This window comes from Ciconia boyciana, chromosome 2 (assembly GCF_034638445.1).
Source record: "Ciconia boyciana chromosome 2, ASM3463844v1, whole genome shotgun sequence".
Classification (NCBI taxonomy): Eukaryota; Metazoa; Chordata; class Aves; order Ciconiiformes; family Ciconiidae; genus Ciconia; species Ciconia boyciana.
The window spans coordinates 146433545-146451718 of NC_132935.1; the positions used below are offsets into that span (position 1 = coordinate 146433545).

The 18174-nt window shown below is 38.8% G+C and overlaps 2 protein-coding genes across 2 annotated transcripts in view; both read left to right on the forward strand.

Moving 5' to 3' along the window:
• LOC140647149 (macrophage mannose receptor 1-like) overlaps positions 1 to 2106 on the forward strand; it is a 34471-nt gene extending 32365 nt beyond the window's left edge. Inside the window, exons 28-29 of the mRNA XM_072851513.1 lie at positions 1287 to 1316; positions 1862 to 2106. Coding sequence (XP_072707614.1) covers positions 1287 to 1316; positions 1862 to 2106 — 275 coding nt within the window. The remainder of the gene's footprint in view (positions 1 to 1286; positions 1317 to 1861) is intronic.
• Positions 2107 to 4653: 2547 nt separating this feature from the next.
• Positions 4654 to 18174, forward strand: part of LOC140647150 (macrophage mannose receptor 1-like) — a 34551-nt gene continuing 21030 nt past the window's right edge. The window contains exons 1-10 of the mRNA XM_072851514.1: positions 4654 to 4723; positions 7123 to 7521; positions 8364 to 8537; positions 10827 to 10985; positions 11782 to 11895; positions 14242 to 14388; positions 15310 to 15483; positions 16040 to 16197; positions 16601 to 16711; positions 17854 to 17969. Of these exons, the coding sequence (XP_072707615.1) occupies positions 4654 to 4723; positions 7123 to 7521; positions 8364 to 8537; positions 10827 to 10985; positions 11782 to 11895; positions 14242 to 14388; positions 15310 to 15483; positions 16040 to 16197; positions 16601 to 16711; positions 17854 to 17969 (1622 nt within the window). The remainder of the gene's footprint in view (positions 4724 to 7122; positions 7522 to 8363; positions 8538 to 10826; positions 10986 to 11781; positions 11896 to 14241; positions 14389 to 15309; positions 15484 to 16039; positions 16198 to 16600; positions 16712 to 17853; positions 17970 to 18174) is intronic.

The following is an 18174-nucleotide window of genomic DNA, read 5'->3' on the forward strand; positions in this document are numbered from 1 at the left end:
GCTTTTTTTTTTTTTTAATATTGTTTTTCTGTGTAACTGAGCACCATCTGCTTTGGTCAGGAAGTAGAAATATCAGAATATCGTGAGCTGAGCAGCCATGTGGTATTTTGGACTTTAACTGTTAATTCCGCAAAAAAGTACGATTTCCTGCCCTGTTTCGCAACCCCAAGGTTTGGGATGTTCCTGAGGTTCTGTCCTTTCCCCTCCCGGAGCAAAGCTGCAGCTGGTGGGGAAAGCAGCCGTACACATTCGTAGCAGTGTCAGAGCATTTTCTGAAAAGGAAAATTCTCCTTTTAGGGCAACTCCTAAATTTCTCTGGGTAGTCAGAGCAATAGACACTACAGAAAGCTAATTCTTTGTTACCAGATATATCAGAAAGCAGAAACTCCGTGTCAACACACACTTTATTTGTTGGGTTCGACTGAGTGGCCCCTACATGCAATGCCAAAGTAGAGAGAATATTCCCTGACACCAGGTTCTCCAGCAGAATGGGATTTCAGCACAAGCAAATATTACATTACAGTGAGCTCCGCGGCCTTCCAAGAGGCAATTTAACAGTTGCATTTCCTTCATCCTCACAAACACGCCGGAGCTTAATGCATTGCTGTGCTTCTGCTGCAGCAGCCCGGCTCCTGGTGCTTCCTACGCTGGAAGGCGCACCCCGACTCTCCGTGGGGCTCCCACGGCCCACGGGGAAGATTCACTCTTGCACTGGCCACCATCCAGCTCGCACCCAGCGCGCCGAGAAAAATCTTGCAGACGGCGCCCTCTTTGCATGGCCGGGAAAAACTGCATAAGAAAGCTCGAGCTTATAAATGTAATTATAGATGGAAATGAATTATGGTAAATTAAAATCTGCTGGGTCTCAAAGGAGTGGTGATGCAGTACAGGAAAAGTGTCAAATATCCTCAGCATTTGATTAAGTTTTTCCCAGTCTCCGCAGGCATGCAGACCCAGTGAAGAGGGCAAGACTTATTAACCAGGGAAGAAGAGAGAGTCCATCTAAAACAGTCAGAAACTACCTGTGCTTGGAGGTTCTTTGGTTATGAAAAAAGAAGCAAGAAGGGGGTTTTAATATGCAAAACACTGCAGTTTTATTACAGTGAATATCAGCTTAAAAATCAATCACACCTTTTCATCTGTTAATTTAGCAAGTGTGTTTCCAGGAGAAGTGATGGGGTAACCTTGATGCGCAGATTACCAGAGCTTTTGCTAACATGAAACTATCAGGATGAAAATGTGACCTTTTTCGATTTTGACTAAACATTTGTCTTTATCTTTGACAGCTATTCCTAAAGCAGCTGCAAACATGGAAGGTAGGATTTATTTTTCCTTCCCAATAGTTTCAGAGACATGAAAAGAAATACTTGGGTTTTTTATGAATTGGTATTCATTATTTGTTTGTCTTTTTATTTATATGAGCTTAATTTACTTAGTTGCCATTGAATTAATTCCCAGCATAATTTAGCAGTACCTATGAGACACTTAGGGCATCCCAGGTTAACTAAATGCTTTGGTAAACTGATCACCCCCTCTTTGCTCCTCCTTTTGCATGCTAAGATCTATGAGGGGGACTGACACAGAGACATTATGGTAGATTTTTAATAAAACTCTTATCCTAAAGAACCCCATACAATAATACCTACACCTTAATTATCATAGCTTCTTTGCCCACCCTCCTATTCTTGCCCCAAGAGAACAGTGGAAGAAGGCCAGGAGATGCTGAGGTTATATTCCATTTCCTTCATAAATTAACAACCTGGTAATTAAGGGGGAAATTAGACTAATAGTTTTCAGTATTCTTCATATTTATTTATGGATACAGTACACCCACTTCTATTTGCTTTGTTTTTATTTACAGATGCCAAAAAGGACAAAGCACATGGTCACATGAATACGTGGATGCTACTTACTCTGGTCCTCATCATTTTATTAGGGATGGGCTTCATGATTTATTTCTTATTCAAAATCAAAACTCAAAGTGAGACTGAAAGAGAGGCGAGGTGGCACAGCACACTGCTAGAATACAGCTGTGTCCTGACTGGAAAGGGCGATGTAAATGATTCTACCAATGACAAAGAAAAAAATGAACACAGCATCGTCTAATGGGATAACACAGCCAAACTATATGGTTAAGCTTAAAAAAAAATCTAGCTGGAACAAAGGCAATCTTAGTAAAAGTTACATGCACCTAATAAACAGACACTATGAACTAAAATTAGCAATTATTACTTTGGTATGGATTAAGAGCTATTGCTCTATGCTCTTCAAGAAGTACTCTCAGGACTAAGACTCAGTACTGTATAAAATGGCTAATTAAACAAGCACGACAAATAGCAAACTACTGTGAATTTAGATTTAAAAGTTATGGATTAATACCCTAGTGTTCTCTCTTTTTAGACATTTGTGGCAGCATCACATAGTGAGTCAAGTGCAGCCATATAGTGAGCACTCTCTTTGCAGAGCACTCAGCCGCCAAGCCTGCACTTTGAGAATGTATCTCACCACAGCGTACTGAAGAGTGCATACTGTTACTCAAGTAAAATGGTGTTTGGAATAAACAGAGGTTTACGTGAATTGTTTTTCCCCATTATTGCCCCTGTTTTACACTCTTTACACAAGTATCTTCCTTGCCATAGTATTATAAGTGAAATGCAAATACTTGTCCTTCATTCATGGCTTCAACTTGGATTTTGTAAAATAAGTAAATCTTCGCAAACACTCAGTCATATTCTATGACTTTGAATGTTTTGTATCAGTTATGAATATAAGACTATATCAATAAAGGATCTATGTCTTACGTAATAATACTTCAGAGTTGTTTAATTAGCATGCAGAGATGTTATACGGTTTGGTGATCTAATGAGTCATTTACCTTAAGAGAGAGGCTAACAGGAGGAAACACAGAAACATGAACAAGGCATATGACTAAAAGAAACAGAAATAAAGTATAAAATAACGTGGATGCCAAATAAAGCTGGAAGAATCCATTCCTGTATTTATTTCACTTGATTCCTCATTTTAGGATGCCTTCTCTTGCTATCCTCGAACTCTCTGATAAGTGGACTGACGACCGGGCACTGTATCCATGCTACAGGGCAGTAAGGCAGTGTCTTGGTAGTGAAATGCTTCAGAGGTTTACTGTGATGTTTTTATGAATTCAATGTTGTCTATGACAGAACGAAGGAAAAAAAAGAAAAGATCTCAAGGATCTGTGGGAAAAACAGGCCATAAGAGCTATATAGGAGAGGTCATTGAGAAGGAGAGATTCTCATGACATTGGATTGCTGGTTTGTAGATATTGCACTGAAACAAAACATATTGCAGAGGATAGGGAATGAAGGGCATTCTGTACTCAAACTATTTTTACTGACAGTCCCCTTGATCTCACACTTTTTTTTTCCTCGTGTAACTTACAACACATACCCATATTTATCTTTTTTGTAAATACCGAAACTGAATTGGATTCAGTGCTGTTTGATAGCTAACAATAAAGGCAAGGCAAATGAAAAGAGTAAACAGATGAAAAAAACCCCAAACCCAAAATAATACCATTATTTATAATTTTGATATTTTTATAGTTGATATTGATAACACAGCTCTGAAGACCCCATACACTCTAAATGGGTTTCTTCTCTCACATTAAGTGACCTTTTGCCCTTGCAGAATATATTGTGAAACTTGTCTTCATAATAAAGCCATGAAAAATGACAGAAAATTCTAAGGCCAATTTCTGCTGAATATCTTTCCTCCTTTTCCTTCAAAACAAATAAGGGAATTTGTATCATAGCTGAAGCTGATTTCCACTTAATAAAGGGCTGCAGCTCATTTGTAATGTTTGAGAATATTCCTCTTTCCTTGTCTCATTTAATCTTGGTACAAAGAAAGAATTATTAAGTATTAAAATTCATTTGTACTTTATGGATTAAATAATTTTGAAAGGTAGTTTTGTTGTCAAAATCACTAGTTAACAGAAAGATTTGTACAGATTTGGCTAATTTGTATTGGTTCTCCTGAGACAAATTCACATGCAATAACAGCACAGTAGTTTTACCAGTTGATAAATCGGAGAAGATAAAAGCCAGGTGTATACATAGTGCCCAGTTTGTCAAGTTGCTGAGCAAAATTAAATTGTCCCATCTGGGTTAATTTTTCACACTGAAATAGTCAACATTGCTTGGTGCATCAAATTAAATGAATACATCTTTTGTAGCAGTGAAGACCTATCTGGCCAAGAAATTTGCATATATTTTTTTTCTGAGGTTCCCAGGTATGTATGTATGAGATTTAAAGTACATCCATTTAAAGTGCACTCCCTGCTTCTTTGTCTTTGAGGATCAGGACTTTACAATCACAGAGCAGAACCAAGAAAGTTAAAAATAATTCAGCGGAATGATGTTGAACTGTTCAAACTTTGCCACTTGCATTCGAATGGAAGGAAACTTCACTTTCAGATGCAAAGTCTGAATTTTGTAATTATTTATAGATTTCAAAATACCACATGACAGGATATTTCCTTATTTAGAGCCCAGAGTTTTCTCTTCCAACTAAAACTCTCCAAAACTGAGAAGGAGCCAGCACCAACTGGTTCCTTAAGGACTTCTACTTCAGCAATTCATTTGAGCTCATCTCTTTGTGAATAAGAAGAAAGAAATGAAACACTTGACTTTTTCTACAGTCTTAGTTTTCCTCTCTTTCATTCATACTGCTTTTCAGACACTCGGTGAGTCTTTGTTTTTTATCCCCTGCAAAAGTGGATGTGAAAGTGGGCATTTGTGTTGTCTTGCTTGTTTCTGAGGCTCTTTAAGATTTTCACGCATCTTGACTGCCCTGCATTTCATATTCATCCTAACTGCAGTGGTCCACAGAATTTTAAAAAAGATGCAGATACAGAGATGTTGGTTCACTTTTAAAGAGAGGGGAAGAATCAAGATGGGGTAAAGCTGGGAATCAGAGGTCAGGACAGAGTCATGTATGTGGATAAAAATTTCCTTTTGGATACAACTTAATTATTGCTTATGTCTGCTCTGTGAAGCGGATGGACTTCACAGTGTGCTCCATAGTCCTTGTTTGTATATGTGACTGAGTCACGAGAAATGAAAAAGAGAAAGGAATTAAATAGGGTGCTGTATGTGTATCTCCTAGCCTTAGGATGAGATTGTGTGGGATGAGATGGAGCTTGTGGATTGATGTGAGATGTAATACCGTGGCTGAGCAGATGCCAGTGAAAAAAATATTAAAAAGATCAGAGTCAAGAACAGCCCTGGAATAACCACTACGGCTTTCAGAGTAAGGATGAGAGGTGTAGTTAAGGCTCTGAAGTTGACCAAGGACAGATCACAGCTCCCTTTTGATGTAAGGATGGTGATAACATTCAAGGACATTTTTCCTTTATCCTTCAATTCACTAGCTTTGTGGAGGAGTGGGGTACAAATCACAGCTTCTGAAAGCAGACACTGTGCCGCGTGAGCTGTGCCAGCACTAGTGTGTGCAAAAAGGGGGTCTCCCCTCTGCTCTGCGAGCTGGGACCCAAACCCACGTGATAGCCCAAGCACGAACCTCACAGTTTCCAGCGGGAACTCCTATTATTAGACCTGGAAATACTACAAGGGGCAATAGCTGAAACTTAGGGCACTACACGAAGCACTTACTTAGTTAGCAGTAAGAAATAAAACCTTTAATAAGATTTAAAACTTTCTGTCTAAATGGACAAGGAAAGAAGAAACTAGGTCTTAGCTCCAAATTTAGATCTGAAGAAGTGAAACTTCCATAGATTACTAAGCTGGCTGAAGTAATACAGGGCCTTCTTGGGAGAGCTCAAGCATTAAATACGGATATCCTAACAAGAACTATTCTTCCTGTCATAGTTTCCCAGAATTTCCTAGACACTTCCTGCTCTGTTCACTACTCAACATTGGCTGTGTCCTAACATCCTACCCTTGTCCTACAAATTTACTTTAGTGTTTAGAAGGGTATCTCACTGTCCCTTATGTGGTTATTCTCTCAGATGGATACCGGGGTGATGCTACATTCCTGTTTCCAGGTGGGGATTTGAGGCACAGAGAACCAAAGGGCAAAGCCTTGCCCTCGTGTCCACAGGTCCTAGAATATTCCCTGTAGTCCAAATTTCACTCCCTCATGACCCAAAGCCAGTGGGAGCTGTATGCTACTTGATGTTTTGAAAAGCAGGCAGCTTGTGTTCACAGACAGATGCCCAGCACTGAGCGACCTGCTTTACATGTCAGCAGTACAACTGCCATACTGGGCAGCCCTTGCCCTTCCCAGCAGGGCCTACTTGTCTTGATGGATTACTAAATCAGGCTGCCTATACAGGCTGCTATACTAAATCAGGCTGCTAACACTTGGGAGTGTTAGCTAGCTTCTTTAGCATTCACATGTTGTCTTTCCATAACAATGCACAGACACACAGGCACACACCTATAGTATCTTTACCTCTATATACTTCCCAGTGTTGGTTCTTGTGAGAATGTTTGTGATTTGATTGTGTGAATTATGTTGACTTCTTGTGATAGACGTACTAATGAGAGGATACTGGAACAAGGCAAGATAACAAGTCACTGTTCCACTGTGTTTCATCCTAAAAAACCCCCAAACCATAACAGAACATGCCAATTACAGAAGGAGCAAGAGTCACAGAAGGCTTGCTCACTACCTGTATTAAGCACAAATGCAACCCTGTGGAGGCATGTAACATGAGCTAAATCTACAGTGCATGAAGTGATGGCAAACTTCCAAATCTTCAGTAAGGTTTCTTTTGGAAATCTTGAAAAAAATGTGTATTTCAGAAGAGATTTAGAAAAATAAAATCCACTATACTTATGAAAATTCCATTATAGTGATGACATTTTTGAAGCTGTCATAATGTATTTTATGTGGTCTTATTCCTCAGAATTGTATTTACATGAGCTGCACTTATTTTTCCTTCCCAGAAGGAAATAAATCTTGAAAATGTTGTTTCATCTTTGCAAAAGTGACTCAGATTTACAGTCTCCTGACATGAGTCAGATCAGCATAGAATCAGCAGCACATCTCGTTCCTCACAAGCTCCCCTCACCATGTGCTCATTATAAATACATTAATTCTGATTATTTTGTTTTACAGACAATTTAATATTTTTAATATACAACGAGGATACTAAGCTCTGTTTAATTGCTCAGAGTTCTCATGCAGTCACAACAGCTGCTTGCAATAAAAACACTGAGTTACAAAAATTCAGGTGGGTGTCTGATCACCAGGTGATGAGTGTGGCATTTGCACAATGTTTGGGAGTGCCCTACAAGCAAAACCAGGCTAAAATTTCTTTGTACCCCTGCAACAAGAAAAGTGAACTCCAGAAATGGGAGTGCAGAAATGCAACGTTGGCAATCCAAGGGGAAAATTTATTTCTCAGTGCTGGCAAAAGAAATGAAGACAGTATCGTGCTGAACACAGGGTCAGCGACGATGAATAAATGGATGATCTATGGAACCATGGATGATTTGTGTTCTAAAGGCCATGAAGGTAAAGTTTAAAGGTTACTCTTGATGGTGTCTTGAACCCACTTGTTTGCCTCACAGCTAGGGTCCTTTGATTTCTGCTCCCCTTAGTCTAACATCAGCTGTTCCACCTTAGGCAATGTTGGACTGGAGGATGATTTGTTCACATATTCAGGCCTGCGTTCCTCCATCCTGGAGACGTACAGGTGCTTAGCTTCAGAGAGAATGTAGTATGTGCAAAATGTGCATTTTTTTTTCTTTACTTTTAAAGCAAAAGGTGGATCTAGGCTATTTTTAATTGCTAGCTTTAATCAAAGTGCTTTATTTAACTGTATACTAGTACTAGTGAAGTTGTATTAACGTTGTTGGATGAAGGCAAAAATCTTTAAGTTTAATACTCCTATAGTAAATATAAGGAAATAATTCCCTGCACACTACCATTCAGTTCCTCTACAAAATTTCAGATGACAAAAAAACCCACAACATTTAACAGTTAAATCAATTATTTATTTTTAGTGAATGATGGGAAGTTAAGCTACACTAAAAACAAAATAATGCTATTTTTAGAAAATTATTTTTAAATATATGAGACAAAAATCACCACATTTTTTTTCATAGTTCTTGACTATAGTACGAAACTGCTCTATTTCCAGCCATTACAGCTGGCAATATCATAAGTAAATGGTACATTGCAAGACCTACCCAGAACTTCCTTGGAAGACACTGCTGGTGACAGTAGGTCCCCAGTTACACTGGAGTGACACTTGTAACACTTTCTCCACATACCCTTATGGAGAGTACACATATGTAGAGAACTGGGTCCCCCAGATTTGTACCTATATTATAATTTCTCTTTTGCCCCCTCAGATCTGTTTACACTGTTAGGAAATGCCAACGGAGCCCCATGTGTCTTCCCCTTCCAGCTGAGTGGTAAATGGCATGCCGGGTGCACGGCTGCTGGCAGGTCAGACGGCTTGCTCTGGTGTGCAACAACCCCCGACTTCGATGCGGACCATTTGTATGGGTTCTGTCCAACTGGCAGTAAGTTCCAAATGCTGTCATAGATGCTATAACACAATGCTGTTAGGTAAATATATCAATGCTGAGACGCTGTTACTAATATGGAAGGGAAAAACCTTGTAATGACTTTATTTTACTCAAAAATGTCTCTGCCATGCCATAACATTCTTACAGGAGAAACAAAAATGTTTCCTATGAACCTACAGTCAAGCTGAAAGTTGTCTGGGTGTGTCCATCAGTAGCTAACAGCCAGGAAAAGACTAGTATGCTTTAAATATGACTGCACTCAGCGTAAAATAATCTGAAAATTGAGATGCTATTCACAGCCTGCTTCTCCTTGCCTCATTGCTGTTTGTGGCAGCAGAAGTATAAACTTTTCTACCCATGCAAATCCCTGTTCTGTATCATAAGATTGGTCTACAGTCCATGGGAGGATTAGTTTGTTTTCTGAAAGACATACAATAAGAAGATTGGCTTAAAGGTCTTACTGAAATAGCAGCATTGTCAGCCTTTCTCTTGTAATGTTTCAGATAACATTACAAGATAAGGTTATCTGAACTGATAAATGTATGTGCATCTGAGTTCAGGATGAAGGACACCAAAATACAGTGTCAAAGAAGATATTAGAAATGCTGCCTCGACCTGATTTTTCAGTGCTATACCACAGACTCACTATTTGTCATTTTGATAGGAGTATTGCACTGGGAAACCAGGTTCAACTCATTATCAACCACCAACTACCACCACCATTTTCACTGACATTACAAAAATTATTTCCTGGTGCAATATTGCATGCAGTAGCTTAAAAAAATCCCAGAACATCCTCACTATATAAACTGGCAATCACGAAGTATTTGGCATTATAAAATTGTTGGGACACTATCACTAACACCTGAGCCTACAATTAAAAAAGAATGTTAAAAATCCGAAGTGAATCAGCTAAAAGAAACAAAAAAAATAGAAAATATTTATTCTAATGAATCATTCAAGAAATTCAGTATCTTTTCCTCAACAAAAGAGAAAGTTAAGGGAAGCTGTAATCACAGCTTATTAGCACTTGCCCAGGGAACAGTTTTGCTAACAGTGCGCTCTCAGAAGACAATTTCTAAATTCCTATTACCTAAACCACATGCAGACTAGAAATAAGGAATACATTTTAAAAAATCATAGAATCATAGAATGATTTATGTTGGAAAAGACCTTTAAGATCATTGAGTCCAACCATTAACCTAGCACTGCCAAGTCCACCACTAAACCATGTCCCTAAGCGCCACATCTACACGTCTTTTAAATACCTCCAGGGATGGTGACTCAACCACTTCCCTGGGCAGCCTCTTCCAATGCCTGACAACCCTTTCCGTGAAGAAATTTAGCCTAATATCCAATCTAAACCTCCCCTGGCGCAACTTGAGGCCATTTCCTCTTCTCCTATCACTTGTTACTTGGGCGAAGAGACCAACACCCACCTCGCTACATCCTCCTTTCAGGTGGTTGTAGAGAGCGATGAGGTCTCCCCTCAGCCTCCTTTTCTCCAGGCCAAACAACCCCAGTTCCCTCAGCCGCTCCTCATCAGACTTGTGCTCCAGACCCTTCACCAGCTTCAGTGCCCTTCTCTGGACACGCTCCAGCACCTCAATGTCTCTCTTGTAGTGAGGGGCCCAAAACTGAACACAGTATTCGAGGTGCAGCCTCACCAGTGCCGAGTACAGGGGCACGATCACTTCCCTAGTCCTGCTGGCCACACTATTCCCGATACAAGCCAGGATGCCATTGGCCTTCTTGGCCACCTGGGCACACTGCCGGCTCAGCGGGTGGTCAACCAGCTCCCCCAGGTCCTTCTCTGCTGGGCAGCTTTCCAGCCACTCTTCCCCAAGCCTGTAGTGTTGCAAAGTTTGAAAAGCAAACTATCCATAATTGGAAATGTTTGCACTTCAGTTGTATTTCAGCCAAGAATTAATTCAGGCATAGCCTATGAGCTGCTGAACAGGTTTTCAGAGTAGATAATGACCAAGGTGCAGTTTTGCTTTATTGATCTCTTTACACTATTTTTTTTTCACCTGGAGATTATCAGATTTGACAGGGGAAACTGAAAATAAAGGATGAAAGGCCCATCTCTGCTAATGTCAATGGTAAACCCTCTTTTATTTAACAAAGAGCAAGCTAACAGAAGAGTATGAGTTTTGAGGGTCTGAGCCTTATTTGCTCCATAATCTCACTTCACAAGTAAGCTTCCAGTTAAATTTTCTCATAACATTTTGTGTAAGATGTTTACAACAAACTGCAATACTAAATCTCCTTTCTCTCATACAGACAATGACAGATTTTGGACTACAGATCCTTTGACAGGAACCTACTACCAGATAAACTACCAGTCAGCTCTCACATGGCACCAAGCAAGGAAGAGCTGCCAGCAGCAGAACGCAGAATTATTAAGTGTCACAGAGATACATGAACAAATGTATCTAAGAGGTGAACTAATAAGCAAGACTCTGTAAAAAGAGTGTCTAATAGTTTTTTTGACTGATTACAAATGTTTCAGTGCTTTAATCACATTACAACGAATAGCTGATGTAATAATAATATATGTACTGATAGAGAAAGCACAATTACTGTAAATTAAGCTTTTTATAGGTGGAACTTTTGTAAGTTGTGGAATTGCCATTTGAAATTACTTCTTTTATTTATTTATTTATTTTAAGTTAAGAATGTCCAGCTAATTAAGCAAAAGTTGGCTCAAGCTCAGAAAACACCAGAAAAGTCCCAGAAAGGGACCTTACAAGAAGGAAAGTCATTATAGAAGGCAGTCATTATATGACTTTTGAGTTAAGAAGTCAGTATTCTTCACATATATCTAATGAAACAGATTTTTGGACATACCATACAAATTTTATACAAAATGCTATTAAAAATCTAAAGACTTTCTGGATTTATGCATAGACTCTGTAGAACAAAGGCCTTGTATCAATTGCACCACACTCAAGCAAACTTGTAACATAAATATTAACAACAGCAATTTGGTGTTTCAAAGCCTATTGCTTGCATATAACTGTAGAATACCATTAAATTCAGATAAACTAATATGCAAAATAGTCTTTTGCCGTTCTCTAACTACAGAATAAACTGAGTTTATTACCAGTAAACATGCATTCTGTACTGAACTTAGAAATCACTAAGCAGATGATAATAAATATCTTCCTCCAAACTTTGAAAATGCAGAGCATTTCCTAATGAATCTCATTAGAATTCAACTCTTTTGGTTACCTAGATTTGATTGACAGCAAGAGATCCTCTCTCTGGATTGGGCTTAACAGCCTGAATCTCAACAGTGGCTGGCAGTGGAGTGGTGGCATTCCCTTCAGATACTTTAACTGGGCACAAGGTAGTAATCATTTTTTTACAGTTTTTGGAATGAATCCTTCCTGTCAGAATGCTGAACGCATATTAATTACTGTCCTGTAGTATTCCTCATGAACATGAGGAAATGCAGTTGAAAGGCTTATGAGACATGTGAGATTAAAAAGCTGAGAATGATGCTTTTCTTCACTGGATATATCACAAGGAGTTTCAAGCAGAAGAGTTAAATAAACTCATCTCCTATCAGAAGCAGATAAAGTGAAAAGCACTAGTTGAGTTGTAGCATGCTAGGAATGCCTTCAAGTCAGTTAAAACCCCTGTGGCTCTTCAACTCTCACAAGGGTTATCGGACCCTGCATGCTACAAGGACTCAGCTGCCGGTGAGCATCAGCCTTTCAAAGCCTTCCCCTTCACTTTTTATGCTTTTCTTCTCTTTTCTTCTCTCCTCTTTAACATTCAAGAGAGACTGTAAATAGAGTTCACAGCATTGGCAGTTTATCTTTGAAAGTCACTTAATGATTGTCATGGCAACAGCTGGTTGCAGCAAATGCTGAATGTTTGCTTGCTGAATAAATGCACACATATTCCATCTTTTGGCCTTCCCCAAGTCTCCAGTGTGCCACCTGTTTTCATCTGGCACAGAAGATGAAGGGAAAGCCCAGAGCTGCTGAGTATGGTAGAGGGTTTTCTACCTTTTGTTGAGCTGGTCAAATTCCTTAAGCCTTGCAGAGAAGAAGAGCAGTTGGCTCTCAGGTCAAGCAGCCCACACCCTTGGAGTTCCTGTATAATGATGTATGCAACAACATGATATATGCAACATGTATGCAACAACATGATGGTAGTTATGATGAGTTAATCTACACATGTCCAGTTTACTGCAAAATTATTATAAGTTGTAACTTTTGGGCGGAGGGGGAAAAAAAAAAGTAAGTCATCACACTGAGAAAAGGAAAACACTGCCCATTCCCCAAGGACAGTGGTCCTGGAGAACCTCCTGGAGGGCTGGTTGCAGGGGCAGGCAGGGGAGAGACACACAGCAAGTGTGAGGGCATGGGAGGACACTCGGCTTGCAGCAAGGAGCAAATCTGCAGCCAAGTTGCCAAGGGGCCATGCAGAAAGAACCTTTCCAAAGGGCCTGAGTGTAACTTTTTTGTTCCAGCACATCACTGAAAGCTATTGGACCAGAACCTGACAGAGAAAGGAAATACTCCCCTGCAAGGGCAACTGTGGAAATGAGATTTGTTTTCACATGTGATTTGGTATGCCTCATCTAACAGATGTGCCTTATATTTTATTTTAGGAATTTCATATTATTATTTTTGTGGTCTGCTAAGCACAGCTCTAGAAACTAGAAGCCATTTAACATGCTCCCATAAAGAGGAAGCCCACTCTGTTAGGCTTTGACCAGTCTAGGTTCCCACCACTCCCTACTCAACTGCCAGACAACATATCCCACAGATAGGTGGCATTTTGCTTTTTTCTCATATTTTTAACAAATAATATTCATTCACTGAGCTTGGTTTAGTTCTACAATGCAGAGCTAGAACTCTGATTTTCAGGTTTTGAAATGTCTTTTTATTGTTAGAAGCTGATGGCTCTTACTCTGAAGAATGCTCTTCTCCCTTCACATCTGTAAAATTCCTTGTCTGAATATGAACTATGTTAAGATGCTGCCTTACCATGTTCCTGCCCAAAGACATTAGCTCAAACTGTGTCCTCTGATTTCATGTTTAAGCTCTTTATTAGTCCTTAGCATAACTGGGTCCTGACCACAAACTGTGTATAGAACTAGATGTTTCATGAGCTGTGAAACTATGAACTATGAACTCTGATTTCCTACAGTCTGTGTATGGCATTGCAACTGTAGCAGCACCAGCTACCCCTTCAATGTCTCAACTCTTCAGTCCAGCATCTACTGACTGGGCAACAACATAATTTATTCTGCAACTGGTTGTGAGCTACATATTCCTCAGCAGATGTATGGCTGGCCCCTATGAACAGGCTGATTAAACAGGTGGGGGGGCAAGGAAAGGACTTGCTGCAGCCTTTCTTTCAGTGCGGGCTCAAAGTTTAGTCTCTCTTCTGTGCAAACCAACAATTTTCACAAAAGTTACAGGAATGTCTTATTTTTGAGACCACTATCCTGCAATCAAATATGGCAGAAAGTGTGAATTATGCAACAAGCATCCAAAGAAATGTTTTGATGTGTACTTTTAAATTACATTTCCTTATCTCCGGTAGAAAAACAACTGTAGCAATGAAATAATGAGTCCGTAATTGACACATGAAAAGGATGGAAGCAAATTGTTCTTTCAGCTGCTGACATAAAACCTGTGCTACATAAAAATAATTTGGTTTTTATTCCATGAAGGAAGCCCTGAGCCTGAGCCTGAGAAACTCTGTGCAGTACTAAATCCCAGAAGAGATGCTAAATGGGAAAACCAGCCATGTGAGCTGAAAGTTGGCTATATCTGTAAAAAGGAAAACTCCACACAGGATCCTTTCATTCTTCCATCAGGTATGTCAAGCAAACAAAAACCCTTTGATAAAGACAGAATTTGTGTCACTAAAATGAAATTTCACAGCTATTTAAAATAATACAAAAGAAGCATTGTCATTTGTTCTGCTTTGATGAGTGGCACAGAACAAAGCATACTGTTATTTCTTTAACCAAATATATTTAAATACTGGAAACGTTCCTGGAACCCAGTAACCACACAAGCAATTTTTATTTCATGTTATTATTCATGATTCCAGAGGCACTGGTCTAAGCCATACACTATCACAAAAGTATCATGGACTGCACGGGCGTGAAAATAAAGTTAGAGATGCCTCACCTGCAGTGCATTCTAATGAAAACACCAAGGCTTATCACTGAAGTCTTGGAAAGATGGCACCCACAGGCTGAAACCACCTTCTCAGTGGGATTGCCTATAACCTAGAAAGATGGCAAAAAAGAGCAAGTTCCTTCAGACCACTTTTCAACTACACTTTTCTCTGATTTATTTAATGAGACTTAGTATGGAAAGCCATGTGTGCAGATAATTACTTGTGCTGCAGTAATAATGCCTTTATGAAATATGAAAAACGTAATTGGGTGGGGTATATTGTGTGAAAACACTACACATGGAATTCCAAAATATTTCTCTGTCCAAAAGTGAATATTTCACACTAGTGAAGCCCAGTTACCACTGGCTCCATTATTTTCCTCTTTTGTTAAAATGCAGTATGTTTTCTGTAAAAGTACAGTGTACAATAGCAAACAGACTAAAATGCTTTATATGTATGAGGAATGAATAGAAGTACTGCTTATCTGTAATCACTCCATTTTCATTCGAATTAGTTAATTAACCAACTTCAAATGTAATTGCACTTATTCTAGACTTCAGTTTGCACTGTTTAAAAACTTGAAGTATCTATTGATTTTGAGGGGATGCAGAGCCTGTTAAATGCCCAGAAGGATGGTTGCCCTATGGAGATCACTGTTTCATGGTTCATAGAGAACCCAGAGTATGGAGAGAAGCCCTAATTTCCTGCAATGAAAGCAATGGCAATATGGCCAGTATCCACAACCCTGAGGAGCATGGTTTCATATTGTCTCAGCTTGGCTACAGTGAGTATTTCTACAGGGCAGTGTTTGGTACAAATGGAGAAGTATATTATTAGAAATCTTATAGGATTTTAAAAAAATGTTAATTTTTTTCTGTAATATTTATAGGGAAGCCCACTAAGGGTATAGATATATAGGTTAAAAAAAAAAAACAAACACCAGAAAACCACAAAAGGAATCATTAGTGCTCTCTTTGTTGTCTTTTTCATTCTTTTCATTTTGATTTTCATTTGTTCTTCACTGCATGAAATCACTTGAAGGAAATAACAGCTCTAGCTACTGCAGCATTTGGGCAGATTATCTGCCTCAGACACCCTGTAGCTGTAGATACAGTAATGGACTTTTACTGATAAAGCTGAGGAATCTCATTTCCTGCTGGTATCTCATTTTTTAACTTCTTGAAAGAAGAATGTGAATTAGATCTTCAAATAAACTCCACTGTCATTTAATCTAGATGAATTTGTATTGTAACATGGCAATTTCAGCTCATCTCCATAAAATCTTGCTCCTATGGACTGTTTCAACTCAGGTACTAACCCAGGTGAATTTCTGTTCTTAGAAGCTGCAGATGAGCTGTGGATTGGTCTGAATGACCTCAACACTCAAATGTACTTTGAGTGGAGTGATGGGACTCCTGTGACATATACCAAATGGTTGCCTGGAGAACCAACCCATGCAATCAATGGGCAAGAAGATTGTGTCATTATGGCAGGAGAGGTAGAATCATTCCACATTTGTGTAGCACTATACTATTTGATTTTTGTTTCTATTTCTAGGTTTTTTATGAATGCAACTTAGAAGCAAATCAGGGAATGGTATCTTTATTCACTCAGAAAGATGGTCGTTCTAAATTAAATTTAAAATTAAATTAGAGATAACTAGATAAATGTTCATGTCTGATTGTGAGTGTACATTATATGCCAAGCAAACCTTAACAGTCTGCCCGTGACACTTAGTTAGCTTAACATAACCTCACAATTAAGCACAAATACTTGGAATTCATTAAAAAGTACAGATCTTTATTCTTGCATTGAAGCAACATTTAAAAACCAATAATAACGTTTCTAAAGGAAACAGGTTCTGAATCACTATTATTCACCTCTTCCCAAACTGCACCTAGGATGGATACTGGGCAGACAGTGCCTGTGACAGAAAGCTAGGTTACATCTGCAGAAGAGACCCACTACAAGGAGTTTCTGGGACAGTGAAGACTGATCCTGCTTGCCTGAAGGTAAGAAGAAAGAGTAACCAAGAATCTGGTTAGCAAAAATCCATTGTTTTCACAAGCTCCACTTGACATTGAAACTATCTTTCTTTTTCCCCCTAACAAGTGTGATTGTACATCAAATTCAGGGTGATAATTTTCACTACATTCCCTTATTTAAAATAAAGTTATTCTGAAATTTTTTTAGTCAATATGAGTCAGGCCCATTATCTCTCATAACTGTCTGTGAAAGAGGCGAAAGCCATTACTGCGGTTTTCTGCATATTTGTTATATTGTTCTACAACTGTCTGCGGTTATCTAAGATGTAGTAGAGACTGGGAACCATTTCTGGACTATGTGACATGATGCAAGATGATGACAAATCTCACTATTGAAGCCAAATCAAAACAACCAAATTGCTTTTATGAGTGAATTTCTTTTGAAGAAGTTATTGTATCCTACTGTTTTTTTTTTTCCTTCTCTTTTTCCCTCTTTTTACTTTCCTGTTTACTACTGTTCTATATTTAGTAACATTTCCCACAACCCCATATGGGGAACAGAGCTGAGATCCATTGCACTAGATGGACCTAGGCAGCAGCCAAATACTAAACACAGATTTTATTTGCCTTTCTCGGATGCAGCAAGCAAACCTTGAGCTGGTATAGGAGGAAAAGTGACTTGGAATTCAGCTGTAATTTTGAGGATTTTGCTTTTCAATAGTTTTTATGCTACCTCTTCAGTCAGACTTCTTAGGTGAGCTGATGAGTTAAATCAATTAAGTAGTCTAGTTACTGTTCTTTTAGCCTAGAGATGTCAGGGAACTTGAGTCAGCGGTTCACTATAACACAGAATACTCTCTTCGGTTCTGAGCAAGGAAGTATTTTACTCACCCACTTCTGAATACACTCTCCATTTTGTGTGCCTCTGACTTTTTAATGTTAAAATTTATCAGTTACTAATTGTCAAACAAAGGGGACTCATATGCATTAAATCTCTTCTTTCTGGATGTTTACTAAGCTTAATTTCCATTAGTCCACTGGAATTCAAATTAATATATTACCACATTAAGTTATATTAAAAATATGTTGATTTAAGAGCAGACACTGAAATTCAAGCACTGTAACATATGCTCTTTTTACTGCAAATGTATTCCACATGTTCTTGACAGGGCTGGGAAAGACATGGCTTTTACTGCTACCTGGTTGGACATACATCTGTAACATTTTCAGAAGCAAAGAAAACCTGTGAAAGGAGCAGTGGTTATTTAACAAGTGTAGGAGACAGGTATGAAAAGAGTTTAAAAACTGTGCCTCTGATGGAATAATCTTGGAATTTTATAAAATAGTTGAGAAAGTTTGGGGAAAAAAGTGTGAAACCAGAAAACCAGAATATCCTTTTTCTGGATAAAAAAAAGAAATCAGTAAATACAGTAGGTCTTTTCTAACCAAAATATATTTTACACATTCATGTTTTCCAGTACTTTACTCTG